This window comes from Paroedura picta, chromosome 5 (genome assembly GCF_049243985.1).
Source record: "Paroedura picta isolate Pp20150507F chromosome 5, Ppicta_v3.0, whole genome shotgun sequence".
NCBI classification, from domain to species: domain Eukaryota; kingdom Metazoa; phylum Chordata; class Lepidosauria; order Squamata; family Gekkonidae; genus Paroedura; species Paroedura picta.
This window is the reverse complement of record NC_135373.1, coordinates 120,511,821-120,539,621: the sequence shown is the minus strand read 5'-3', so window position 1 is coordinate 120,539,621 and position 27,801 is coordinate 120,511,821. Positions and strand designations below refer to the sequence as shown.

The 27,801-nt window shown below is 46.8% G+C and overlaps 1 protein-coding gene across 1 annotated transcript; it reads right to left on the bottom strand.

Annotated features, from left to right (window-relative positions):
* Positions 1-344: 344 nt before the first annotated feature.
* On the bottom strand, positions 345-22,647 carry LOC143838599 (sulfotransferase 6B1-like). Its single transcript, XM_077340211.1, has 7 exons — positions 22,409-22,647; positions 13,518-13,759; positions 11,525-11,709; positions 8,924-9,050; positions 6,269-6,363; positions 3,301-3,487; positions 345-1,723 (listed from the first exon to the last, which is right to left on the bottom strand). The coding sequence occupies exons 2-7, from the start codon at positions 13,660-13,662 to the stop codon at positions 1,605-1,607; spliced, it is 858 nt and encodes a 285-aa protein (XP_077196326.1). The 5' UTR covers positions 13,663-13,759; positions 22,409-22,647; the 3' UTR covers positions 345-1,604.
* Positions 22,648-27,801: the final 5,154 nt, after the last annotated feature.

The following is a 27,801-nucleotide window of genomic DNA, read 5'->3' as shown; positions in this document are numbered from 1 at the left end:
ATTGAAACGAGGGCTGAGACGCGTTTTATTTCTCTCTGAGCCACATGAGCTCCTGAGAGCAGACGGGATCTTGAGTTTATTTTGAGTTCGTAGTCCCAATTATTACGCAGGATAATTTCACGGGCCCAGGTCTTATTCACTCGATAATCCTCGCTTTGACATCAGACGCAGCTGCCGACTGTATATGCAGCACTTAAAACATCAAGGAATTGGGATTTGGTCACTGATGCGGAGGGTGGCCAGCTCTGGGTTGGGAAGGAACAGGAGACTTAAGGGGTGGAGCCTCTGAAAAGCAGGGCTTGGGAAAGGGGTTCAATGGGGCCCATTCTGCACACAATAGATAATGCACTTTCAATGCACTTTAGAAGTAGATTTTCCTGTTCTGCACAGGATAATCCAGCTGCCAAAGTACACCCAAAGTGCATTATCCTACACGTGCGGAATGAGCCTTGGATAGGGTTCTCCTTCCCAAGCGGCCATTATCTCCAGGGGAACTTCTCTCTGTGGCCTGGAGTTGTAATACTAGAGCTCCAGCCACTACCTGGAGCTTATCCCCCCCCCAAATAAAAAAAGTCATTCTGAATCTATAGTAAGCAATGCTTCCAATAGTGCAAAATAGTCATTTATAAAGTATCATCAAGACAATCATAAGGAAAAACCAAACAACACTGTAAATTTGTGTACAGTAATAAACCATACCACAAGTGGAATACACAGGGTAGCTTCTACAGTGGACCCAACTGAAGTAATAATATCAAGATCCTCAAGGAAATAAATAAGAAATTGACGTCGAAGAATTCTCTAAAAGGTGAACTAATTTATTATGTCAAATGTTACTTTTTCAAGCTGACCATGGCCTGTTCGGTGATCCACGAAAAGAAATTACAATCCCATTAGATCCTTGGGACTATCAGAGCCTTGTTTGGACTTCAGTTGGAACGAACCTGTTGAACTGTTGCCTGAACTATTTTTTTTTTGCATTACACTTCTTGAACTGTCGTATTATTGTACACCAATGTATCAATATATAGTATAGATGTTAATTATTATTATCCTGTACAAAATCAGAATCAACTTCTGTCCAGCCCTTGACACAAACACCTGTGCATGCAACGTGTATGTACTTGCACACGACATAATGTATGAGAACCATCGAACTTTTCCAAAGCAGGTGGTAGCCATGTAGAATTTGCCATCCACGGGAAGGAAACAACACTGTAAATCAGGGGTCCACAACTTTTTCGAGCCTGCAGACACCTTTGGACTTCTGTCACAGCATGATCGGCATTGCCTTAAAATGGCTGCCACAACATGGCCGTTGCAGGAAGTGGAGCCAGCCACAAAATGGCTGCCAATGCTTTCGGTCACACAGTAATGCACCTTGTGTGAGTAGCTGCCCAATCAAAGAAATACACAGCCAATCAGAACTCCAAGGGCCAATCAGAAGCCTTGATGAACGAAAGCCCCTATCTGGGCCCACCCACTGTCTAAAATCTCCTGGCGACACTTGCCACAATCCTCATCGGAGGGAATTTCCTTCGTACACCAAATCGGAAAGCATATGCATTTACAGCTGGGCAGTCGGTGTGTGCTCGCCTCCATCATCAGAATTCATAAACGATATGCTTTGCCACTTTGCTGGATTTCATCTTCTCGGCAAACACCTCTTCAAACATCCGGTTCTGTTTGGGAGTGAAATGGTTTTTCCAGTCCCCAACAGCACCTGGAGAATTGAGAAAGGGAAATGAAGAGGAACAGTTTGGCAGGCTGAAGAGACCACAGGAGCTGAGATGGCCAGCGGGGTGTAGTGGTTAAGAGTGGTGGCTTCTAATCTGGAGAGCTGAGTTTGGTTCCCCATTCCTGTACATGCAGCTTGTCACAGTCCTGTTAGAGCTGTTCTCACAGAGCAGTTCTGTCAGAGGTCTTTCAGCCCCCACAGGATGTCTCTTGTGAGGAAAGGAATGGAAGGTGCTTGTAAGCTTCTTTCAGACTCTTTCAGATAGAAAAAAGCGAGCATAAATACCAGTTCTTCTTCTTAAATGAAGATCTGGACTTTTGATGTATAAAATGAAAGATGGCACATCAGGGGGTCACCGACCAAGATCAAAAATAATTCAAACTCTAGTATTCCCTATTATTCTATACAGGTGTGAAAGCCAGACAATTTATTATGTACTTTATTTGTTATTACATTTTTTTAACCTCCCCCAAAGGCTCAAGGCAGGTAACAACCGATAAAGCACACAATTCAAAACCTCACAAAAACGGATAAAACCTTCACCTTAAAGTTTCTACAATTTATAAAAATACACCCAAAAAATGAAAACTCTTTGCCTCATGCCACATCTCATCCAGAGAAAAAGGACAGGGCAGTGTATGAAAATGTCCTTCCTCAGCTGAAGGTTGACTTGCTGGATTTAGGCATGGAGGGCAGCTGGAATTCTGGATCTACCACAACCATTGGCTCTTAGTAGAGTTCTGGATCAGGTTCTCATGCTGACCTTTAAGACCCTGTGTGGTCTGAGCCTTAAATAACTGAAAGACCTTCTCCTCCAATGCATCCCCCAAGAGCAGGGGTAGTCAAACTGCGGCCCTCCAGATGTCCATGGACGACAATTCCCAGAAGCCCCTGCCAGCGAATGCTGGCAGGGGCTTCTGGGAATTGTAGTCCATGGACATCTGGAGGGCCGCAGTTTGACTACCCCTGCCCAAGAGCATTACGCTCTGCAAACACCAATTTGCTGGTGATCCCTGGCCCTCAAGGACATGCACCTGGTCTGGTTCAACTTGGTTGACCAACTTCTCAGTTGTGATCCCTTCATCTTCAAACAAAACTCACAAAATGTCCCCATCTTCATGTTAGTCTGGGAGATCACAGTTTTGGATAAGAATATCATGAGTATGCTGCTGAGTCCCTGACCTGGATGAAGATATATGAAAGAGCAAATCCCCCCCCCCCCCCGGGAATTCTGTCAGGTCCTTTATTTTGTTTACACCGGGACTCTTATCTTGTGGCACGTTTGTAATGGCAGAAATTGGCAACATGACCTCACGGAAACCTGCCACCAGGCAGGGAAAAGATAACTCTCACCGAGTGAATCCAGTGACGTTGAACCTCCTTGGGAGTCAATGAACTTTGGGCTGTTGACAGCTGTTATTGTGACTGATCTTTGTGACTCGGTGTGTTTATTATTATATGATGATGTTGATAGATACGAGATGATTCACTTATTGCAAGTCAAGGAAGGTGTGAAGCAGGGGACCCGGGAAATCTTTCGCAAGGAGGGCTTTCCAACTAACCTTTCCGGAATACCAGCCTCCGATTGGACGTGAGGGCGCAGACCGTCTGGTTCGGGTTGTCGTTTTCTTTCTCCGTGTTCGTTTTCATCTCGCTGAACGAAGACTTGGCGCAAATTTCGTTAATTTCGCCCTCGCTGGCATCGGCCCCTAGGAAGGCACTGACTTCCTTCACCACGTTGGGGAGATCCTGAGACGTGGGGGAGAAGGGGTGGCGTGACAGCTCGTACATCTAGCCCTTTGTTTGGCCCTCCATCCGTTGAAAGGACTGGGAGAGCACAAAACTATCAACACTTTCATTTCTTGAGGAGAGGACCTGGGCTGGAATACGGGTTTGGCAAAGCAGGTTCAAGATTACCGTTGAATCATTAGAGAAATCTGAATGTTGAGCAATCTGCATAGTGCAGGTGGTTGGACTAGATCAGGGGTAGTCAACCTGTGGTCCTCCAGATGTCAATGGACTACAGTTCCCATGAGCCCCTGCCCATGTTTTCTGGCAGGGGCTCATGGGAATTTTAGCCCATGAACATCTGGAGGACCACAGGTTGACTATCCCTGGACTAGATGACCCATGAGGTCCCTTCCAACTCTATGATTCTATGACTGACAAGGGAAATCTCTAGAACTAGGCCTGCTATAAGATGTAGAGCAGGCAAAATGAGGTCAGATTTAAAGCATTTCTTTATAAATTTCAAATCATTTCGAAAGGAAAGTTAACTGGTGGGATTGTCAAGGACTGTGTTCACTTCACACATCCCTTGCGTCCCCTGAAGGAGCTTAAGATCAAGTCACCAGAACCTACTCAAGATTCCCAAGCCCAAGGTAGTCAAGCTGGTCTTGGCCTAGGCCAGGGTCTTTTGGGCCCTGGCCCGAATCTGGTGGAACCCTCCCTAGATAGATCACAGCCCTGTGGGACTTGGGACACTTCCGCAGGACCTGTAAAACTGTTCTGCCAGGCCTATGGTCAAGGCCCCAAATGACACTGAAATTCGGGCCTCCCTGTCCAAAACATCAGAAAACCTTCACCATATATGACATCAGTACTGCCCCCCACTGGGAAATCAGAGAAGGGTTTTGACCTAATTTGGAGGTTGAATGTTTTGAAATATCAATTGTTATTTTATCATCTTTATACAGCTGTCGCTGTATAAACATAAAAGGCTAAGCCCTAGGTGGGCGGAGAGTGGACGAGGCCAGTGTGGGTGAGGGCCCAGTCGGAAGGCACAAAGCGCCACACAACACACACATTATACCACATGCCCTTACAGACTGGACAACTCCTCCCCTTCCTCTTCCCACTGCCAAGCTCTAGCGCCCGTTGTATTCTTGGAGACAATGGGCTTTGCCCCTAGTTGTTTTATATATGTTGTTACCCACCCTGAGCTTCCAGGGAAGGGTGGGTTGCAAATCTTATTATTTCTTCTTATTACTATCATGTTCTACATGCTTATTGTATTCTATTTCTAGTGTCGAACCTCTTGCAGATGGATAGATCCAGACAGTGGATCTAGGTTCGGACAGAGGGTATTCTTCTGCAGACTTGGGGACCTCAGGTTTGCAGGAAAAGGTGAAAAGTAAATAAAAAGTAGAGTTGGAGTTGAAATCCCCTCCCAAAAAGAAATACTTGTCTGCACTTGCATAGAACATGTGAATCAACATCACATTAACATTGCAAGATTTCATTATCCCACTGTATACGGCATTGGTCAGACCCCACCTGGAGACCTGGGTGCAGTTCTGGAGGACTCACTTCCCAAAGGATGTGGAGAAAATTGAGAGGGTGCAGAGGAGAGCTACAAGGATGATCCAGGGTAGAGTTGGGTGCTTTGGCGTGCTTTGGCCGCTTCAGCAATCACAGAAGCCCGAGGTGGACCGAGGGAAGGGGTAGTGCCACTCTCCATGCCACGGCGCTGGCTGCCTCAGGCCTCTGTGATCACCGAAGCGGCCAAAGTGGACCGAAGCACCCAACCCTAATCCAGGGCCTGAGGACCAAGCCTCGGAGGAAAGACTGAGGGACTTGGGAATTGTCAGCCGGAAGAAGGCGATGTTGTAAGGGGACATGATGACTCTCTCTACGGATCTGAAAGGTCGTCACTAGGAGGAGGGCAGGGAGTGGTTCCTGTTGGCAGCAGTGGAGAGGACCCCCTGTAATGGATGTAAACTAAGTGTAGAACGATATCAGCTAGATATCAGGGGCGAAAATTCACGGCCAGAGTAGTTCAGTGATGAAATTAACAGCCCAAGGAGGTGGGGAGCTCCCTTTCACAGGGGGTCTTCAAGCAGCGGCCTTCTCCTGGATGCTTGAGGCCGATCCTGCATTGAGCAGGAGGTGGGATGAGATGGCCTTTGTGGCCCCTTCCCGCTCTAGGATTCTAGGAGTCTAGTTCAGCAGTGGAAGGGGCTGCCTAAGAAGGTGGGGAGCTCCCCCTCACTGGCGGTCTTCAAGCAGCAGTTGGACAGATCCTTCTCCTGGATGCTCTAGGCTGATCCTCCATTGAGCAGGGGGTTGGACTAGAGGGCCTGGATGCCCCCTTCCCACTCTAGGATTCTAACATGGACCAGAAGTGGGCAGGTAGGGAACTGGACTCTCAAAAATCCATGCTTGTTTAATACTAATCCAACTCCCTTGGGAGAGGAAGGCTGGCCCTTTAAATAATGGGTTGGATCCAGATGTCTTTTCTGCTCCATCTGGCCAGTTCTTGCCCTCACCACTGCCCCTCATTTCACATGGCTTTTGTCCAGGCAGGTCCCTGACCCTCAGAGTAGCTTTTTTGTCCCTTTCGACAGTCTGACCTTTCCGTTTCAAAGGGCCGGCGTCTATGGATTTGTTTTGCTGCTGGCAATTGCGTCCTTCAGTATCCGGTGAAAGCACCATCCATTCTCCGAATGGATCAATGAGAGCTTTTGACCTGGGAACGGGGACGGGGTTGTTTGTTTTCTTAAGGGGGGGAAAAGGAGTCTTAACATTTACCTTCTTCATGTCTTCATAGAACAAGAACAGGGTGCTCTTGTCCGTGGCGTTCTCCTCCCAACTCAAAACGTGATCAAACCAGGATCCACAGACCACTGTAAGGGAAGTCAATGGAGATTTGGTTGGACTCGCCAGAGCTGGGGGACCATATTAAAGAATGGTTTTGATATAGGTGTCCCCCCATCCCACCTGGACACAAGCATCCTTGCTGCAGCCTCCTAGTCCATGTGAAGGATTCCCTGCAACCAGATCCTCTGACAGGTAGGGGTGGGAGAATATTTTAAAATTGCTGTCAGGTTGACGGCATGGCATCGCTTTTGGGAAAACCTGGAAGTGGCATCATGACTCTCTAGCAACCGTGAGAACCTCTATGGTAGAACTATAGGACTTCCAGCAATTCTTACAAAGAACTCATGTCAATTCCAGCTCTTCCAGGAAGTGACATCATATGACCCTGTGTCCCAGATCTGAGTGCAGTTTTCTAACTGCTACATCACACTGTCTCTATATGTTGTAACATCCCATAGGAAACCTTTCTAAGACACCCTCAGTGGATGAGGCTAAAGGAGGCAAACAGGCTATGTTAGTCAATGAATGTGTGTATATGGTTTGGATACCATCTCAAGAAGGATGGAGGGAGGGAGGGAGGAAGAGAGAGAGAGAGAGAGAGAGAGAGAAAGAAAGAAAGAAAGAAAGAAAGAAAGAAAGAAAGAAAGAAAGAAAGAAAGAAAGAAAGAAAGAAAGAAAGAAAGAAAGAAAGAAAGAAAGAAAGAAAGAAAGAAAGAAAGAAAGAAAGAAAGAAAGAAAGAAAGAAAAGGAAGATGCAGTGTTCAGAATAGTGGAAGGAAGGAGGGGAGGGAGGGAGGGAGGGAGGGAGGGAGGGAGGGAGGATCTCAGGTCACACCACTAAATGTTCGCTATGGATTCTTGATGCTAGAAGATGGTTGAGTCACTCAGGTCTCCTTTGTTTGTGACCGTAATCCTGTTTGTGTCTTGGACTGATCTTTGGATCCTGCCTCATAGGAACAAATTTTTACAGCCCAGCAATAAACAGAAGGGGAATGGTATTTAGATAACAGGAATGAGACCCGCCTGTTCTTCTTGACCCCAGCAGAAGAATTCAGGAAGCAGCAATAAAAGTGTTCCTTTGGTTTCTCAGAGATTTGGAATTGACAGTCCCAGATAAACAGATAGGCTAAGAACGAAGAACCCGTGGATTCACTAGGGTTGCCAACCCCCAGGTTGCACCTGGAAATCTCATGCTGTTACTATTGATCTTCACATTGGTTGGTTCTCAGGTAGAGAACGGTCTTTCTCTACCACTTGCTGTTTGTGAACCTTTTTATTTTATTTTATTTATTTATTAATTTTTGCATACCTGGAGTTAGTGGGGATTGAACCTGGGACCTTCTATAAGCAAGGCAGATGCTCTACCATTCAGCCACATCCCCTCGTAAGCAATGGTATGTATCTGAATTATGTATGCTTAGAACATTATGATGGAATTCCAATAAGCAAGAATCTGGAGAAGTCAGGCTTGGAGGATTGTTGTTAAGCTACTTAAGCAGCTAAGCTGTACCTGCATGCTCACTAATGGTGCCAAGTAATCAGTGTCGGGAATTGCAGTCATGAGCAGTGGAAATTCTTCAGCATGTCCTCTGGGGATTCTTTTGTTTAAGGAGGGCTCCTGCCCATTTCCTCTTTCTTCAGGAAGAGCAGATCAGTGTGGTCCCTTTGAGGAAGCCAGGAGCAAACTCCATTAGGCTCTGCTCTCTCTCCATCTGCTGATATGTGGCATGTAGCCTGCCTGCAGCCTAGCCATAGAGGCTTGCAATGTGCTGCTTTTGTAACTATTTCCGTTTTGGAACTCTGCTTCAGTAAGGAGACTGGGCAGGGCCAGGTGGGGGTTTGGCCCAGCAGGGATTCTGATCAGTCATTGGAGATTTGATTGGCTGTGAGGATTTTTGAAAATGTTACTTCACTGGCAGCAGCCACCACAGCCCAAGGAGCTTGATTGTATGAAGTTAACATGCTAGCTGGAGATTTGAGGGCAGAACCTGGGAAGGATTGGGACCTCCATGGGGTACAATGGCACCCCTTCACAGCATCCATCTCATGGGAAACGGCTCTACGCAGTCTGGAGATGGGCTGGAATCCCAGGGGATGCCCTGCCCCCACCTACAGGCTGGCACCCCGGCCAATCATGCTGAGATCCCTGCCCTCCCCAAGCCCCTCCCTCCCCAGGCTCCACCCCCAAAATCTCCAGGTATTTCCAGAGCATATCTACCATTCTCCTTGAGGCTTAGTTCAGACATAACAGGAAAACCTGGTGGACTTTCACGAGGGTTCACTTGAGAAACCAGGGCCAATTCAACCCATCTCTCTACGGAACTCAGGAAGTCTCCCACTGAAACGGGAGCACCTGCGCCAAATTGTGTTAATTCCTAGCATGACTCACGTTCTTCCCAAGGCTTCCTCCTTCAAGCCAAGTGCGCATTCTCAAATTCCGCCGCAAGACGCACTGGCACGTAATTCTGTTTTGGTTCTCATATGCGCCAGCACCTCTGACGTGCCATGGAATGGCAGTGCTTTCCCAGAAATCAGTGCAGTGCCGGAATACACTAATTCGAGATTAAAGAGAGCATTTCTTCTCACCATCTCCTTTTAGGAACATCTCGCAGAATGCGGACCAGTTGTCTATGGTGGGGAGGTTAGGATTCTCTCGGTAATAATGGTACATGGAGACGGCAATGTCTTTTGGATTTCTGAGAAGGTAGATGACCTACAAATAAAGACAGCGCGTTAGTCAGGGAGGGGTAGACCAGGGGTCCCCAACAGGTGCCCGCCAATATAGAAATAAGCATGGCCAAGTGGGGATTTCACCCAGTGAGTTTTAGGATTGACCCTTGCAGATTTGATTGGCTGTGCAGATTTTGAAGAACATCCCTTTGGCAGCAGATACGTGGTAGCCGTTTTGTATTTCTTTTCTGTATTAGGGGGTTTAATCCTGCCCTTTGTCCAAAAGTTCAGGATGGATCACCCATTTAGGCAACAACAGGTCCCTATCAAAGTCTTGAAATTAATAAAAGCTTTAAAAACGATTCTGTCACCATTAAAATTGTACACATTAAAAGAATACATTTAGCATTGAATATTAAAACTGACCGTGTGCTTTCTTCAGGGAGGGGAGAAACATTTAAGCTGGAAGAAGAGGAAGAGGAAGAAGAATTGGTTCTTATATGCCATCTTCTCTATCCAAAGGAGCCTCAAAGCAGCTTCCATTCGCCTTCCCTTTCCTCTCCCCACAACAGACACCCTATGAGGTGGGTGAGGCTGAGAGAGCCCTGATATTTCTGAAGAAGAAGAAGAGTTGGTTCTTCTATGCTGCTTTTCTCTACCCAAAGGAGTCTCAAAGTGGCTTACAGTCACCTTCCCTTCCTCTCCCCACAACAGACACCCTGTGAGGGAGGGGAGGCTGAGAGAGCCCTGAGATTACTGAAGAAGGAGAGTTGGTTCTTATATGCCGCTTTTCTCTACCCAAAGGAGGCTCAAAGCGGCTTACAGTCACCTTCCCATTCCTCTCCCCACAACAGACACCCTGTGGGGTGGGTGAGGCTGAGAGGGCCCTGATAATCCTGCTTGGTCAGAACAGCTTTGTCAGTGCTGTGGTGAACAGGTTTTCGGTCTGGTGGGGTGGAGTGAAGAGTCCAGCACTTCCTGATATTAAATTCGGCCTCAACCGTAGGCCCGGCAGAACACCTCTTTCTTACAAGCCCTGCAGAACTTTCCAAATGCAAAAACAGAGCTCTTCGTAGGGAATTTATTTGTGTGACCAACATCTCTATAGTGCAGCATACATGCTTGCAAATTTGAGGGTCAACCGTGGAGCCATTTGAAGGTTCTGTCTATGAAGAACTCTGTTTTTGGACTTGGCAATTACTATTGCTGATGGAGAACATATCGAAACACAGCATCAACTGGTAGCTTGTCTGATATTGTTGATATTGTTGCAGTGTATCAGTATTTATGTTCAAATGGCAATTCTCAGGCAGTGGCTGGACAGGTATTTATGCTGGATGCTTTCAGCTGATCCTGCAGTGGGCAGTGGGCTGGACTAGATGGCCTGGATGGCCCCTTCCACCTCTATGGTTCTATGATTCTATGAAATATACATCGTATTGATTCTTAGATATTGCTGTTTTGAAATACATACATATACATATACATATACATATACATATACATATACATATACATATACATATACATATACATATACATATACATATACATACATACATACATACATACATACATACATACATACATACATACATACATACATACATACATATATATATATATATATATATATATATATATATATATATATATATATACAAAAAATGGAAGCAAGTCTGGAGCATAGTACTAGGATGTGAATGCATAGTAGTTGCGTTTTGCTTGTAATTCAGTATATTTATCAATATCGTAGTTCTATCGACTTGACTGAACCTCCAGTCAAGAGCTGGAGATGTCCTGGAATTACAAGCCATCTTCAGATAGCTGAAATCGGCTCCCCAAAAGTAGATGCTATGGAACCATATTCACCACTAAGATCCCTCCACTCCCCCAAATTCTGCCTTCCCCAGGCATCACCCCCAAATCTCCATGCGTTCCCCAAACCGGAGTTGGCTACCTTAGGTCTATCCCTTCTGGCTTTGGAGATTCTGTCTCATGACTCATCGAATAAAATGTTCTGCTTAATTTAATTTAAATTATTTCCTCAGCAAAGAGCCAAAGAAAACAAACGGAGAGCTTCATCTCAGAAGCAAACATTTAATAATAGGATCATCGTGTTAAATAAATCTTCAAGGGAAAATGGCCTTTAACCGAGGATAAGGCGATGATGACGTTTACCTCTGTCTTCTCCATCTGCCCAGGCACCAAAAAAGGTTAACCAAAAGGGAAATGTCGGTAGGCCTATTGGGGGTGCGCCAAAAAGTTTCTAAAACGTTATTAAGTCATTAAAAGACCAGTATTAATAATACAATTTAAATTTAAAGGCTGTATTTATAGCCTCAGATATGAACAGATCCTAAGGCGACTGTAAGCCAATCTTTTAGCTGTGAAATGTTATGGATCTCTCCTAGGTTTTCACGGCCATTCAAATAGGGGTCTAGTTTTTTCTACCTTTTAGTAATTGGCTTGAAGCTGAGAAGCGCTATGAACAGGAGTAGCGGCCGTCCACCTTACCTTGCATTGTTTGAGCTTGAAGGCAGGCGGCAGCATATTGCGATCCAGGTGAGTCGGAATGATTCGCTTGCAGGAAAGATGGTCCAATTGCTCCAGTTTGGAAAGATCCCCAAATTCCATCGGAGAAGTGATAGCCACTTTGGAAGGGTGAAGGAGCATTATGATTTCGGCGAGCCAGTGGGTGCCTGCAGGGTAAGGAAGAGCCCCCGGATTAAAAAGCGTGAATTGTTCATGATCCCACTGGGATGAAAAGGCCACCTATGAGCTGCATGGCTCAAGCTAGCCTGATCTTGTCAGATCTTGGAAGCCAAGCAGGGTCGGCCCTGGTTAGGACTTGGATGGGAGACCACTGAGGAAGTCCAGGGCCTCAAGGGAATTGTAGTCCATTGACATAAGGAGAGCCACAGTTTGAATACCCCTTCCCCACATGTTCTACCACTACAGAGCAAAAAATGCCACCCCCACCATCACCCATGGTCCAGGTGATCATGAAAGAATACTTCAGAAAGATTTGTCCTCCTGTTATTATGTACTTATCCAGCTCTTCCCCCTGCAGAACTTAGAATGATATCCATAGCTGTCCTCGAGATTTAGGCTAAAGCAGGGATTCTAACCAGTTCTCCTTGGATCCCCAGGGAATTCCAGGCCGTATGAGGAGAGGGTGTGAGAGACTTGGGTCTGTGTCTCTTGGAGGAGGGCCAGAGGTGAGAGAAGGGCTGTGTTTAATTATGAAAAAAGGTAGACCTGTAGAAGAGGCCACTCTTCAGGGTTTCAGGCGGAGGTCTTTCCCATCCCCTCCTGCCTGGTCCTTTTAACTGGAGATGCCAGGGATTGAACCTGGGACCTTCTGCATGCCAAACAGAGGTTCTGCCACTGAGCCGCAGCCCCTTCCCACAGCTCTCCTGGGACTCAGACCGAGGTCTTTCACATCATCTCCTACTTGGTCCTTTTAATTGGAGATGCCGGGGATTGAACCTGGGACCTTCTGCATGCCCAGCAGACCCCCTAGCACTGAGCTACAGACTCTCCCCATCGCAGACCTGTCTTTCTGTAAGACCTTTTCTCAAGCCAAAGACTCGGTGGGAGATGCACAGAAGGAGCCTTTCACAATGCCAGCGAGTTCTGTCGATAACTCGTTGGCCTTTAAGGACTGCAATTAAAAAAAGAAATAAGCGGTTGATGATTTGCCCCGATCCATTCATTACATTTTGCAGCTAAAATCAGCCAGGGGCTGGGGAAAGTCGGAAAACGGGGCTCTTTTCATTATTTATTTTCATTGTTTTTAGTTTGCGTTTCTCACGTTAATTAAACGCAAAACTTGCATATGAACGGACAGCATATGAATCGCTGTCAAATGACATGGAAAAGGGTGGGTTTTTTTTAATACCCCACTTTTCTCTAATTCAAGGAGTCTCAAAGCAGCTTACAATTGTCTTGCCTTCCTCTCCCACCAACGGGGACTGGCCCAAGGTCACTCAGCAGGCTCCAGGTGGTTTGTATATCCCCTTTTCTCTAACCTGAGTCTCTAAGAGGCTTACTATTGCCTTCCCTTCTTCCCCGAACAGGCACCTTGTGAGGTAGGTGGAGCTGAGAGAGCTCTGAGAGAACTTGGACTAGCCCAGGGTCACCCTGCAGACTTCATGTGGGGGAGGAGTGGGGAATTAAACCCAGATTTCTGAATTACAGTCTGTCGCTCTTAACCCCTGCACCAAGCTGGCTCTCCTAATATTCCTCTACGAGAATCTGAATCATTCATTTGAACCCAAGACCATTCATGTTAAGACTGTACCATTTTAGACTGCCAGTGGAGGTTCATCTGGCTCAACGCTCCTTCGTATAAAAATAACCCCCAGACAGCTCCATTGTCAAGAAGAAAGCTAGGCTACAACTCTTCTCCTTAGCACCTAGCTTTCTGCATGCAGGGAGTTTGCCACATGGAGGCCTGAGCCCTTGCACTTCAGAGAGAGCTGGATCAAAAAAAGCAAGGCTTTACCAGACTTCGGGTAGGACACCAAGAGGACGTCATCGTCCCTCGCCTCAAAAGTCGCCAGAGATCTCAAAAGCTCCAGCGACGATCTGGTGGTGAAGGTGATCCCATTGAAGGTGTGGATGAGATCTTCTTCGATCGAGGCCGACATGGGTCAAGCGGGCCTGTGGATCCCGGCCGATCCAATCCTGCTGTAGTGGTCGGAGGACGGAGAAGCCGCTTCTGTGCTAGACGGCTGCCAGTAACTTCTGTGAGGGCAGAATGGGAAAAGACATGTTTATGCACCTCGCAGGACTTATCTTTATTGGGAGTCGCAGCTGTAGGGCCATATAAGGCTTATCCAGATAAAGGCCGATTGCAAAAATGAAAACCTCGTCCTGTCGGGCCGTGCTACACAGATCAATACACAAGAGGGACCCTGAGTGGAAAATAACCAGACGCACAGCATGCGCTTTTAACGGTGAGTTCCTAACGGGACTGTGTGGCTTGGCTTGAGCCACAAAAAACTTCCCGAGACTGGGCTGATGAAAACACACTGGAAGATAGACCCTTTGGGTTTCTACGGCTGGCGCCTTCTTCTATAGATGTTAAACCTTCCTTTCCAAAAGGAGCTAGTTTTGAGTCCAGTAAGGTAAAGGTAAAGGTTTCCTCTGTGCAAGCACCGAGTCATGTCTGACCCTTGGGGTGACGCCCTCTAGCGTTTTCATGGCAGACTCAATACGGGGTGGTTTGCCAGTGCCTTCCCCAGTCATTACCGTTTACCCCCCAGCAAGCTGGGTACTCATTTTACCGACCTCGGAAGGATGGAAGGCTGAGTCAACCTTGAGCCGGCTGCTGGGATTGAACTCCCAGCCTCATGGGCAAAGCTTTCAGACGGCTGCCTTACCACTCTGCGCCACAAGAGGCTCTTTTGAGTCCAGTAGCACCCTGTATTTGGGCGGGATACAAACTTTGAAGGGTCAAAGTTCTCTTTCTCGGGGTCCAGAAAGCCTGGAAATCTTGTTCTCTAGACCAGGAGTAGTCAACCTGTGGTCCTCCAGATGTCCATGGACTACAATTCCCGTGAGCCCCTGCCAGCAAACTACTCCTGCTCTAGACTAAGATCTGGAGGACATCTGGAGGACCACAGGTTGACTACTCCTGCTCTAGACTAAGATCTGGAGGACATCTGGAGGACCACAGGTTGACTACTCCTGCTCTAGACTAAGATGTTCCTGGACTTGAAGCTAGTTCTTCTAGGGTAGTGGTTCTCAACCTGAGGATCTGGACCCCTTTGGGGGGGGGGGTCAGACGACACTTTCACGGGGATCGCAGCAGGGGTGAGCAGCTTGACTGTGGCGGGGGGACTCTGCCACTGTTGCTGCTCCTCCTGGAGGTGCCCACGCTCAGCCGCAAGCTAATTCAGCAGTGCCCCTAGCGTGGCACAGTCTCCCGCAAGGCGCTCCAGGTGGCGGCATAGCTCGGTGGGACAAGAGGCAGAACTGAACTAAGAAACCCCGGGGGAAAAAAACAATTTATATGCAATCATGAACCATGGATCTTCACACCATTGGTCAGTTTTGGCAATTTCTGTGAAAGAACCTTTGCATCATTTTATGGCTGGGGGGTCACCACAACATGAGGAACTGTATTAAAGGGTCGCGGCTTTAGGAGGGTTGAGAAGCACTGTTGTAGGGACACCAGCCTCCAGGTGGGACCTGGGAATCCCTGGGATTACAATTTAAGCCCTAGACTACAAACAACAGTTCTCTTGGGGAAAATTGGTGCATTGCAGCTCACAGAGCCAATTTAGTGTAATAGAATCATAGAATCATAGAGTTGGAAGGGTTCTCATGGGTCATCTAGTCCAACCCCCTTCGGGCGTCATTGTCTCCCATCATTGTCTCCCATCACATACTCCCAGATGGGACTCTCTCGTTGCAGAGAAACAAGCTCAGGGTTCCCATTGATTTGTCATTGTCATGAGTTAAAATTTCCATGAAAATAAAATGTTCCTCATGTTCATTGTTGTGGCGTGTCTGTATCTTATTTTGAAGGGATGTTTAAACATTACCATAGTGATCAGAGAGTTAGGGCAGTGGTTGAGAGTATAGGAGTAAATTACCCCCCTCCCCGGGCCTCAGTAAAATTGTCAAGCGTTGAGTGGTCCCCGGTGATAAAAAGGTTGGGGACCACTGACATAGAGGATGGAGCATAGTTGTTCTCTCTTGCCCCGGAGGGATGGACCAGAACCAATGGGATGAAATTAATTCAAAAGAAATTCCACCTAAACATCTGGAAGATGTTCCTGATAGTTAGAACGGTTTCTCAGTGGAACAGGCTTCCCCGGGAGCTGGTGGGTTTGGAGATTTTTAAACAGAGTGTAGAATATAATGGGCCACTGGCCTGATCCAACAAAGCTTATCTTATGAGCTTATGTCTGAGGCAGTGATGCTCTGTATTCTTGGGGCTGGGGGGGAGGGGGAACAGTGGGAGGGCTTCTTGCTAGTGGACCTCTTGAGGACCCCTGGCTTTTGACTACTGTGTGACTCAGAGTGTTGGACTGGATGGCCCACAGGCCTGATCCAACATGGCTTCGCTTGTGTTCTCATGGAAAACTTTGACTGGGGCAGTGATAATCTGTATTTTGGGTGCTTGAGGAGCAACAGTGGGAGGGACTTCTGGTGTTCAGGATCCTGCTGGTGGACCTCCTGAGGGCCCCTGGGTTTTGGCCACTGTGTGGTGCAGAGTGTTGGACTGGATGGGCCATTGGCCTGATCCAACATGGCTTCTCTTGTGTTCTTATAGATGGAACACTCTGTCTAAGGCCGGGATGCTCTGTATTCTTGGTGCTTGACGAGCAACAGTGGGTGGGCTTGTGGCATTCTGGCCCTGCTGGTGGACCTTCTGAAGGCCCCTATGTGATGCTGAGGGCCATTCCGCACCGGGATCCATGTTGCAAATTGTTTGCAGAACGAAAAATCGCCATTTTAAATAGTGGAATTCGTCATTATTCATACCTGCCTTTGTAGTGGAATCCAGTTGCGTTTCTATCGTTTCCCACAGGCTTCCGGTCTCGGCAAAAATCGCTAGCCAGGAAGCGCTATTGCTTAGCTCATCCCGCCCCTGGCCATCAAGCAGCCAATGGGCGGCCGTTAGCATGCTCCAAAACAGCCCCTTTCCCTTTAAGGAAGTTTAAACACACACACACACACACACACACACACACACACACACACACACACACACACACACACACACACACGTTGCAACGAATCTGCGTTGATTCGTTGCTACGGAGAGACCCATCCAGCTAACAGGTGGTGTTTGAGCTGCTGTTTCATCGTTGCCACGCTCCCCCCGAGTGAAACCCCCCCCCCTCACGGGCGTGATTTTCAGCCGAAAACAGTGTGAAAAATAAAGGGAAAATAAACCAGCAAACGGGCTTCTGTGTTGCTTGTGCTTAGTGACTTTAAACAGAGGGACTGCAGCCAGGGAAGCCTCACTGGGTAAACGAAGGCTCGCCGGTGCGTTGATCTCCGCTCGCTCGGAGAAAAAAAAATGGCGATCGCTTCGCCGGAAGATCAGAGGAGAGAGCCAGGGGGAGGGACTTTGCAGAAACCACAACAGTGGTAACGCACAGAACTTTCCCGCTAGTGTTGCAGATTGGTTGCAGGAGTGTAGCGCTTTCCGGAGGGTGAATCCACTTTTTGGGATTTCCCTGAAAGCGCTACAACGAAGCGCTTTTAGCGGATCGGTTTCAGGTGTGTGGCAGATTGTCAACGACGTTGTGCATAACGGCAAAACTGTAGTGATTTCAATTAGTAACCATTGTGCTATTTTGGACGAATGTGGAAAGCTCCTGAGTGTTGGCCTGGATAGGCCAATGACCTAATCCTACAAGTCTCCTGTTCTGTTTTTATGGACTTCATACACTTCTCCATTAGCAAAGTGTTCCTAGCTTGAGAACAGGGTGGTACTGTGATAAAAGCAGATTAGCCAGGTGTGGGATACTAATATAGCTGTTCGAACTGGATGCCCTTGAACAGGATGTACCAGGGACTCCAGTGAACATCTTGGCTCCACCTCCTGAACTCACAGCTCCTTCTGCCTCCCCCAGGCCAACATCCGTTGCCTGGAGACCATACAGAGACCCTTTTGTGCAGTCCTTTGGGGTTGCTTTGGAGGTTGGAAGGTTACAGTAGATAAGTGATAGGGTTGTGAGTGTCCTGCATAGTACAGGGGGTTGGACTAGATGACCCATGAGAACCCTTCCAACTCGATGATTCTATGATTCTATGATTCTATGATTCTATGATTCTATGATTCTATGATTCTATGATTCTATGAGGGTGGACTTTATGGAGTTGATATGATACTGCAATCGCTCCCGCTCCCAATATCCAGGAATTCCCCAATGATGCTAGGTCATTTTGAAGGCCATAATGAATCTCCCTCTCAACCGCAGCTCCTGGCTTGCTGATTAACATTTTCTGCAAGAACAGGTACGAGGCTGAGAGCACTGAAGCCAGAATCATTTCAGAAGGAATGGGATAGTAGCGTCTTGCACATGGCGGTTGATGCGCTCAGTCGGTATTTGGCTCTGCTGCATGGCCTTTATCAACAGACATTCAAGTGTTTGCAGTAAGCTCCTTTTTATTACAGGGATATTCCCCTGAGCCCCCGGCAACACCTCTGGGAAATTAGGCAGAGCCTGTCACAGCAACAGCCTGTTCAGCCAGTGGAAGGGAGGAACAATGTAAACTTTGAGACTCCTTCGGGCAGTGAAAAGTGGGGTATAAAAAACTACTCTTCTACTTCAATCACAACGGCTCATTCTCCTTTGTGAATCTATCTGATCCTCTTTTAAAGCTGTTTATTCCCGTGGCCATCACTAAATAATCTGGAAGCGAATGCAACGCTTGAATTGTTCTCTGTGTAAAGTAGTATTTCCTTTGGTCTGTCCTGAACCTACTGCCCATCAGCTTCATTGGATGCCCTTGAGCCAGCTTAGTGTTGTGATTAGGAGTGCTGGCTTCTAAACTGGGGAGCCGGGTTCGATTCCATGCTCCTCCAACATGCAACCAGTTGGGTGACCTTGGGCTTGCCACAGCACTGAGAAAACTGCTCTGACCGAGCAGTGATATCAGGGCTCTCTCAGCCTCACCCACCTCACAGGGTGTCTTTTGTGCAGAGAGGAAAGGGAAGGTGACTGTAAGCCGCTTTGAGACTCCTTCAGGTAGAGAAAAGCAGCATAGAAGAACCAACTCTTCTTCTTCAGTCATATGAAGGCTCTCTCAGCCTCACCTCCCTCACAGGGTGTCTGTTGTGGGGAGAGGAATGGGAAGGTGACTGTAAGCCGCTTTGAGCCTCCTTCGGGTAGAGAAAAGCGGCATATAAAAACCAACTCTTCTTCCTCTTCAGTAATATCAGGGCTCTCTCAGCCTCACCTCCCTCACAGGGTGTCTGTTGTGAGGAAGGTGAATGTTAGCTGCTTTGAGAGTCCTTCGTGTAGAGAAAAGCGGCATATAAGAACCAACTCTTCATTAGGGAGAGGTAGAAAAAGTTCTCTTCTTCGTCAACTCTCTCCACACGTTTTATGATTTCCCTTGGTGTGCCCTTAATGAAGAGGCTCCCAACAATTAGACTATTGAGTCAGGATTAGCGAAAATCGTTAGGATCTTTGATTGTGCAGTGCAGCTTCTGAGAAACTAAATTAATTCGTTCAGCACAACAAGGGGTGCAATGAAAATTAATGACCTGCCAGGCATTCAAGTTGACATTTTAGTTCGTTGACTAGCAAACAGTCAAGAGTCAGGAAGAGGGAAGAAAGAACTGGTCATAGCATCGACCGCATTCATTCGTCACAAACAAAGCTGGTTTTTCTTCTGGACACAAATTAGCCCGGGGGTCTTGGGGTTCATAAGTCCCCCTTCCCTCAGGAGCAGTGCCAAGATGGAAGATCTCCTGGGCTTAGCGTAACTGAATCACAGAATCATAGAATCATAGAGTTGGAAGGGGCCATACAGGCCATCTAGTCCAACCCCCTGCTCAACGCAGGATCAGCCCTGAGCATCCTAAAGCATCCAAGAAAAGTGTGTATCCAACCTTTGCTTGAAGACTGCCAGTGAGGGGGAGCTCACCACCTCCTTAGACAGCCTGTTCCACTGCTGAACTACTCTGACTGTGAAATTTTTTTCCTGATATCTAGCCTATATCGTTGTACTTGTAGTTTAAACCCATTACTGCGTGTCCTCTCCTCTGCAGCCAGCAGAAACAGCATCCTGTCCTCCTCCAAGTGACAACCTTTCAAATACTTAAAGAGGGCTATCATGTCCCCTCTCAACCTCTTTTCTCCAGGCTGAACATTCCCAAGTCCCTCAACCTATCTTCATAGGGCTTGGTCCCTTGGCCCCAGATCATCCTCGTCGCTCTCCTCTGTACCCTTTCAATTTTATCTACGTCCTTCTTGAAGTGAGGCCTCCAGAACTGGACACAGTACTCCAGGTGTGGTCTGGCGAGTGCCGTATACAATGGGACTATGACATCTTGTGATTTTGATATGAAGAATGATAGATGCATTCTGGTGGTTCCCCTGCCTTGAATAACAGTACAGTTGGGGAAATAGCTGGAGATTTTGGGGGCGGAGCCTGGGGAGGGCGGGATTTGTTGAGGGGAGGGACCTCAGTTGATTACAATGCCGTAGACTCCGCCCGGAAGTTGGAACTCCAGCTAATTGTAATAATATGTAAGTGCTATCAAGTCTCAACTGGCTGACGGTGACCCCTCAGAGAAGATAGCCAAAATGGCCATGGATGGGCCTGGAGGGGGTGGGAAGGGGAGGAGCGCTGCTTCCCAACCATATTCTGCATGATCACACCACTTCTGGGATTTCTCAAAGACTGAAGAAGATTTCAGGGGTTTCTCAAGGGTACAGAAGTTCAGAAAGTTTGGCATAAGAAGAATCTCCTCTAGGGGGCATCGGTGGAATAATTAGCACAGATGAGTGCTTCTCAACCTTCCTAATGCCGTGACTCTTTAATACAATTCCTCATTTTGTGGTGACCCCCAGCCATAAAATTATGCAAGGGTTCTTTCTCAGAAATCAAATCGAAACTGATCAATGGCGTGAAGATCCATTGTTCATGATTGTATATAAATTGTTTTTTTTCTGGGGGCGTGGCTGGCGGTCGAGCGCGGGCATCTGCAGGAAAAGCAGCAACAGTGGCAGACCCTCCCTCCCCAGCCAAGCTGCTCTCCCTGCTGTGACCCCCGTGAAAGGGTCCCGGCCCCCAGGTTGAGAACCACTGGCATAGATAGATAGTTGTGCATTTCCTGCATTCTGCAGGGGGTTGGACTAGATGACCCTGGAGGTCCCGTCCAACTCTAGGATTCTATGATTAGAAGAGGAACTTCCTGTGGTTTTTTCTAATAATCTCATCCAGCACCCTGATTGGCCTGTTGAAAGTACTTTTGATGATGATGAAGAAGAACTGCTTTTTAGTACCCGAAGAGGTCTCAAGGCAGCTTACAATCGACTTCCCTTCCTGTCCCCACAACAGACACCTTGTGAGGGATGTCCAGAAGGGCCGCCACACACACACACCCTCTCCTCCCTGTGCCACTTACAACGAAATGTACACGACTGCTGCCCTTTGGCCACCCGTTCTGCACGCCTTAGCAACGGATAAGGTAAACCAGGGACAATCTTTGTGACTGAATCACAAGAGCGCTCTTTAATTTGCCAGCTAATTAGCTTAATGATGAATGAAAAGTACGATAAGTGCTCCCCTCCTCTTTTATATGCAAAGAGGTGCATAACATTGCGATGGCGGGCGAATAATAGGTGTTCCACAACAGGGGCCGGCAGTAGGAACCAAAGTTCCACCAAGCCTAGTGAGAGGGTTCCGTCTGCCCCCTAGTGGCCACTTCCTTGTGGCCAATCCGGAACTACAAGAATGAATGAACCCTGCAGGGCAGATCACATCAGATCTTGGGAGCTAAGAAGGGTGCCAACTTCCAGGTGGGACCTGTCCACAGCTCTGCTTCCCAACCAACTTCTGCACGATTGGGCCACTTCCAAGGTTTCTCGAAGCCTGAAGAATAGTAGTAGTTGCAATATTATTAAGGGAAATTATGGGGTTTTATTTTGGTCTGATCCAGCAGGGCTCTCCTTATGTTCTTAGGAAGCTGGACTAGATGGACCCCTGGTCTGACCCATCAGGGCTCTTCTGATGTTCTTAGGATGCTGGACTAGATGGACCTCTGGTCTGATCCAGCAGGGCTCTCCTTATGTTCTTAGGATGTTAGACTAGATGGACCCCTGGTCTGATCCAGCAGGGCTCTTCGGATGTTCTTAGGATGCTGGACTAGATGGACCCCTGGTCTGACCCAGCAGGGCTCTTCTGATGTTCTTTGGATGCTGGACTAGATGGACCCCTGGTCTGATCCAGCAGGGCTCTTCTCATGTTCTTAGGAAGCTGGACTAGAAGGACCAGTGGTCTGATCCAGCAGACCTCTTATAATGTTCTTCTGACCTCAGTAGGGTATAACTTTGTACTAGGATCTCAGTAGGATACGGCGTACACCATATTCTACACAACCTGTGCCTTCATGGTCTAATGAATCCAATCCCCCGCTGCCCCCGCCCCATCCCTCGGAAAAATTACAAGCTGTTCCTACAGTGCCTTTTATTTGCATTAACCCGCTCTTCACAGTCTCCCCGGTGTTCCTGGGAAAGACCTTGCCACATTGATGGGATGCATTATGCACAATTACGCCTCAGCACAATGAACACGGCTCCACTCCGGGATGAGATGTTCTTAATTTTGAGGGAGCTTCCTCCCTCCTCCCAGTTTAATTTGCCTAATGGAGGGGAGGAGGGCGGACAAACAACACACAAACAAGAAGCCACTTACCATCTTCCTCGTGCGAGCTGTCTCCCGGCTTGTGCATTTGTTAATGAAGAGTGTTTTGGCTTTGAGATCGCTGTTGAACACCGGTGACAAAGGCAGGCATTACAGGATCTGCGAGGAAGTCGTTAGGAACACAGATAGTGCTACAGTGCAAAAGAGACGTGGCGAACGCATTTCTGAGGCAAATGTTCTGGATGGCCACAGCCCCACCCGTCACTTAAATGGCTGATCTGTTTGGTGTAGAGCCAGTGTGGTGTAGTGGTTAGGAGTGCGGACTTCTAATCTGGCATGCCAGGTTCGATTCTGTGCTCCCCCACATGCAGCCAGCTGGGTGACCTTGGGCTAGTCACAGTCCTCTCAGAGCTGTGTTTGCAGAGCAGTTCTCTTAGAGCTCTCAGCCCCCACCTACCTCACAGGGTGTCTATTGTGGGGAGGGGGAGGGGTACGTGCTTCCATGCAGCTTGCACTACCTTCGGGTAGTGAAAAGCAGGGTATATAAAAACCAGCTCTTCCTTTTCTGACAATGCAGTGCTTTCCAAAGGGGGGGGGGGGGGAATCGTATTATCTATCAGTTAATCGGCTTAGACAGCCAGCTAATTGGAAGTCACCCAGCGGAAAGGTCAAAAGCAACAAGGCCTTCCACTTCTCAGAGTTAGATGTCACGAAGGGCTAACTGAGAAACTCATGGACAGGCCCACCTGTCAGGTGACCCCCGTCCTTTGGCTTGCCTCTCGTGCCTGCCCTTGAGAAAGCAGAAGGTTTTGCTGGCTAATGACCTTGAAGGCCGGCTGTTCCATCAGCCTCAGAGGCCCGACAGGTCTAGCTTTACAGTTCCTGGGTTGAAATCCATCACCGTCATCCTGGAATGAGGAATCCATAAATAAAAGAAGGGGGAAACTTCGGGTACGTTGCACAAACGTTTCATCTCCGAGACGGAGATGGCCCTGTGAACTCTTCAAGCCTTTGGTCTTGGTGGCAGCTCATCAATCAGAAATTGATAAACAGAATCAGTCACACACACACACCCCTTTTTAAAGCAGAGCTCAAGGCTGGCTTTTGCGCTATTTCATGCACTGCTGTGTGGTGACAACATAAAGAAGGCGTCGTGCATTTTTGTTTTGTAAAAATAAATAAATAGTTCCCTTGAATTTCAAGGAGGACAATGACATCTAAAACGAAAAGAAAAATATGGAAAAGACAGGGAGATACCTAAGCACAAATAGTTTAAAATGTCATTCCTTGTTTCGATTCCTATAAAAACATCATTTCTGTTACAGTTCAAATCCTTTACTAGTTACCGTGCATTTTTCAAACCTCGGAGCTGATTTTTAAAAAATGCAAAACAGGGTGAACTGCTATTGATGGCTTGTGATCTGTGAGACGGCCCCAGTTCAAATCTGGCCTTCTCTGGAAAATTTACTTGGTTTTAGTCCTGTCTTAGGAGCCTCTTGTGGTGCAGAGTGGTAAGGCAGTGACATGCAGTCTGAAAGCTTTGTCCATGAGGCTGGGAGTTCGATCCCAGCAGCCGGCTCAAGGTTGACTCAGCCTTCCATCCTTCCGAGGTCGGTAAAATGAGGACCCAGCTTGCTGGGGGGTAAACGGTAATGACTGGGGAAGGCACTGGCAAACCACCCCGTATTGAGTCTGCCATGAAAACGCTGGAGGGCGTCACCCCAAGGGTCAGACATGACTCAGTGCTTGCACAGGGGATAACTTTACCTTTAGTCCTGTCTTATTATTATTATTTATTATTATTTTTCAATTTATTTCTTGCCACTCCCTTGCGGCTTGTGGCGGGTCACAGTTGTCAAACGTACAGGAAACTCACAACAAACTTCTTAGTTAAAAGAGTTTTATTGAAAAGCACTATACGCAAAGGACTGAGAAGTCAAATCTGCCAGAGGCCAGATTTGCCCCAGCTTATCAATACATTTCTCCCGCCCAAAACTTGACAGTTCCCAAGGGAGGGGGCAGGAGAAAGAAGACATATGTGTTACATAAACAGGATCTCGCTCTCCCAGCCTTGAAGAGGTGACAACAACCCCCCGAGCCCACAACAAGATAAGGTTAACATAACATCACTATTCAATTTTATAACTAGCAAGCTACAAGGCCTGGGCAAGAAGGCGCCAGGTCCAATTAAGCAATATAACTGACATGGAGGAACTCAGGCTAATTTATGACAGAGATTCTACAATCCTGACGACAGTGTCTTAAAACCCCATTTAAAACCCCATTAAAAGACATAAAAGCACTCCCAACATGGCGGAAAAAAATAGGTAAAAACCTGACTCCAACCCCCCACGACTAGCGGGGAGGAGAAGGAAGTCCCAACGATGTTTGCTTCAAGACCCCGCGGGGGGGGGGGGTAGATCTATCTTGCCAACCCTAGCCTCAGCCATAATGTGATCAGATTTCCAGGGCCACAAGGCGGGCTTCAGGGCAGGGTTGCCAACCTCCAGGCAAGGCCTGGAAACCTCCCAGAATTATAACTGCTCTTCAGAGCTTTCCTTGATGGTCCCACATCCAAGTCTGGGAGACTGTTTAACTCTGTATGCCCCTCACAGAGCTCTCTGCTCTGCAGATTCTAACAGATCGGTCATCCCTGGCCCATGTGACCTCAACCAGGGCCAGGGCCTTTTCGGTCCTGGCCCCTTCTCGGAGAGCTAAGGTCCCTGTTGGAACTATTTGATTTCTGCTGGGCCTGTAAGACGGAGCTTTTCCACCAGGCATTGGGTTGAGGCCAGGCCAAAGAAGATCTAAGTGTCTCTTCCTCCAAATGTTTAATTCTTAAATATTAAAAAAAAACCACAACCATCTACACCTACATTGAGGCCTGAAGCTGAACTGCCAGAGCTGAATGGGGCTACTGGAGAAAGGGGTCTGGTTTTGTGCTGATTGTGTTTGCGATTTGATTACGGTTTTATTATCTTGTTGTGAACCGCCACGAGCCGGCTGGCTCGAGAGCAGCAGTCAATAAGTCTAATTAATAATAAAATTAAATTAAAATAATGTTCTGACCCTGCTTAGCTTCCAAGATCGGGTTCTGTCAGGCATCTTTCCCTCCAACTGGAGTGGTACATTTTCCCATTATGTACCACTCCTGTATTTAATTCCTATGTTGTAGATTGATTGTGCGTGTGTGGTGTGTGTGTGTGTGTGTGTGTGTGTGTGTGTGTGTGTGTAGAAACCATGCTTTCACGTAAAGGTGTTTTTTCATAGCATCCTAGGGTCATGCCTGAAATGGGGCTGAATTTTAATTCCTTTGGTTCCTAAACCCAAATGGGCTTGATTGAGCCTTCCTTTCAAGGCATGAAGCATTTCCCATTTCAGGTATTGAAACGCTCCCGAGCGTGGGAAGGGGGCGAGAGAACATTTGTGCCGAGCCGGCAGTAATTAGGACAATTAAGGGAAATCAAATGTAATTCTGACTCTATTTCCAGGAAGTGTTCCCATCAATAATAAAACAGAATTCCAACCGAGAGAGAGAGAGAGAGAGAGAGAGACGGCAAAACACAGATGTATAATGCATGGCATATTAACTCATCCGTACGTTCCCAAGAGATGGGAAACGAAAGAAAGAGAATCTGTACTTGGAGCAAAAGGAAAGGTGAGTTTCAAAGTTCAATTAATGCTGTCAAAAGGTTTCGAGTTTATAGCACTTATCGCCTAGACCCGTAAGGGCCAGTCTAGCCTGATCTCATCGATTTTTGGGCATGACAGCTGTGTAGCTTATATATTCAGATTAGGGACTTCCTGGTATTTTTCTTTTTCTTTTTTTAAAGATTTTTTTTTGCATGTTACGAAAGAAAAAGAAAATAGATGAATAGTTAAGTTCCATTACATAGTCTCCCTCATACCCCCTCCCGCAACCCTAAGATGCTCCTAATTTTCATAGAATCATAGAATCATAGAGTTGGAAGGGACCTCCTGAATCATCTAGTCCAACCCCCTACACTATGCAGGACACTCACAACCCTCTTGCTCCTCCACTGTCACCTGCCACCCCCTTGAACCTTCACAGAATCAGCCTCTCTGTCAGATAGCTACCCAGCCTCTGTTTAAAAATTTCCAAAGATGGAGAACCCACCACCTCCCGAGGAAGCCTGTTCCACTGAGAAACCGCTCTAACTGTCAGGAACCTCTTCCGGATGTTGAGACAGAATTTATTTAGAATTAATTTCATCCCATTTGTTCTGTTCTTTTTTTTTTTTTTATAGAAAGTTTTTATTTTATTTTCCAGAGTTGAAGAGTTGAAGACAGTGAGATACATGCAATCTACATTGTTAATACAGAAAAGGAGAGCTATACTCTTCATTTGATACACTTGGTTCCCCATTTTTAATCCCTTTTGTAAATAGTTCAGGTAAGGGCCCCATTGTTCTTGAAAGGCCTCTTAGTGTCAGTTTGGCTATCTTGGTAAGATCAGCTAGTTTATTCACCCAGTCTTCTATCGAGGGTAGTTCTTACGTTTTCCATTTCTTGGCCAATTCTAGTTTTGCTGCCGTCGTCGCATAGAAGAAGAAGCTCTGTATGTGGGTTAGGAAGCACTGTGGAAAAACATTTTGGTTCCCTGTTTCAATCTTAAAAACCCTCTTCTCTCCATTTAAGATTATAGACTGGCTACAGTATTATGGACTTTTACCCAAAGCTTATAGACTTTTTATAGACTTTTTCACGTTTGCACCACATTTAAAAAGAGAAGTCTACCTTGTTACCATCATTTCAACATTTGTTTGCATAGTTTCTGATAGTTTTAACAATCATAAACAGTTTATACTTAACGTAGTCCTAAAGCCCTCCACATTTTCACTAGAAAAAGGGAAAAAGGAAAAAAAAGAATAAGCCTGCTTAATTCTACAGAAAGAAGAGAAACAAATATATATAAGTATACATTGTTAATACCAGAAATAATAAAATGGAGTCTTCATTAATTAATAGAATAGATTTTTCGTTAGTTATATTTACACCTCCTCAGTTAAAAACCTTCTTTTAGTTATGCTTTAAATTTAGGCTGAAAGTCACTACAGAGATATGCTAGATAATTCAAATTCAGCTTTCCTAGGAAATCTAAAACCCCACACTATAATGTAAGCCCATTCCATTAGGTGTCTCCTTTTAGTTATGCTTTGATTTTGAGCTAATAGACACTGCGAAATTAGGTTTAATAATACAGATTCAGCTTACTTAAAAGATCTTAGACCCCAGATTAACTTCTTAACTAGTTATATTGCCTATATGGCTACATACAGGAGGTAAAAGAGGAAAGGAATTTCGACCACTGTGTTGCATTTCCATTCCCCAAGCTTCCTAAGGAGGTCTCATTTCGAGGCTTATTACGTCTTGTGGCTCCCGTTGACTAATGTTCTGTCCTATTGGTCTTTGGCTGGGAAAGT

Coding starts and splice junctions, on each gene's coding strand:
- LOC143838599 (XM_077340211.1), bottom strand. CDS start 13,662: ATGTCGGCCTCGATCGAAGAAGATCTCATCCACACCTTCAATGGGATC. Junction 6,364..8,923: donor GATGTTCCTAAAAGGAGATG/GTGAGAAGAAAT, acceptor CTTCCCTTACAG/TGGTCTGTGGATCCTGGTTT. Junction 3,488..6,268: donor TCTATGAAGACATGAAGAAG/GTAAATGTTAAG, acceptor CCCACGTCTCAG/GATCTCCCCAACGTGGTGAA.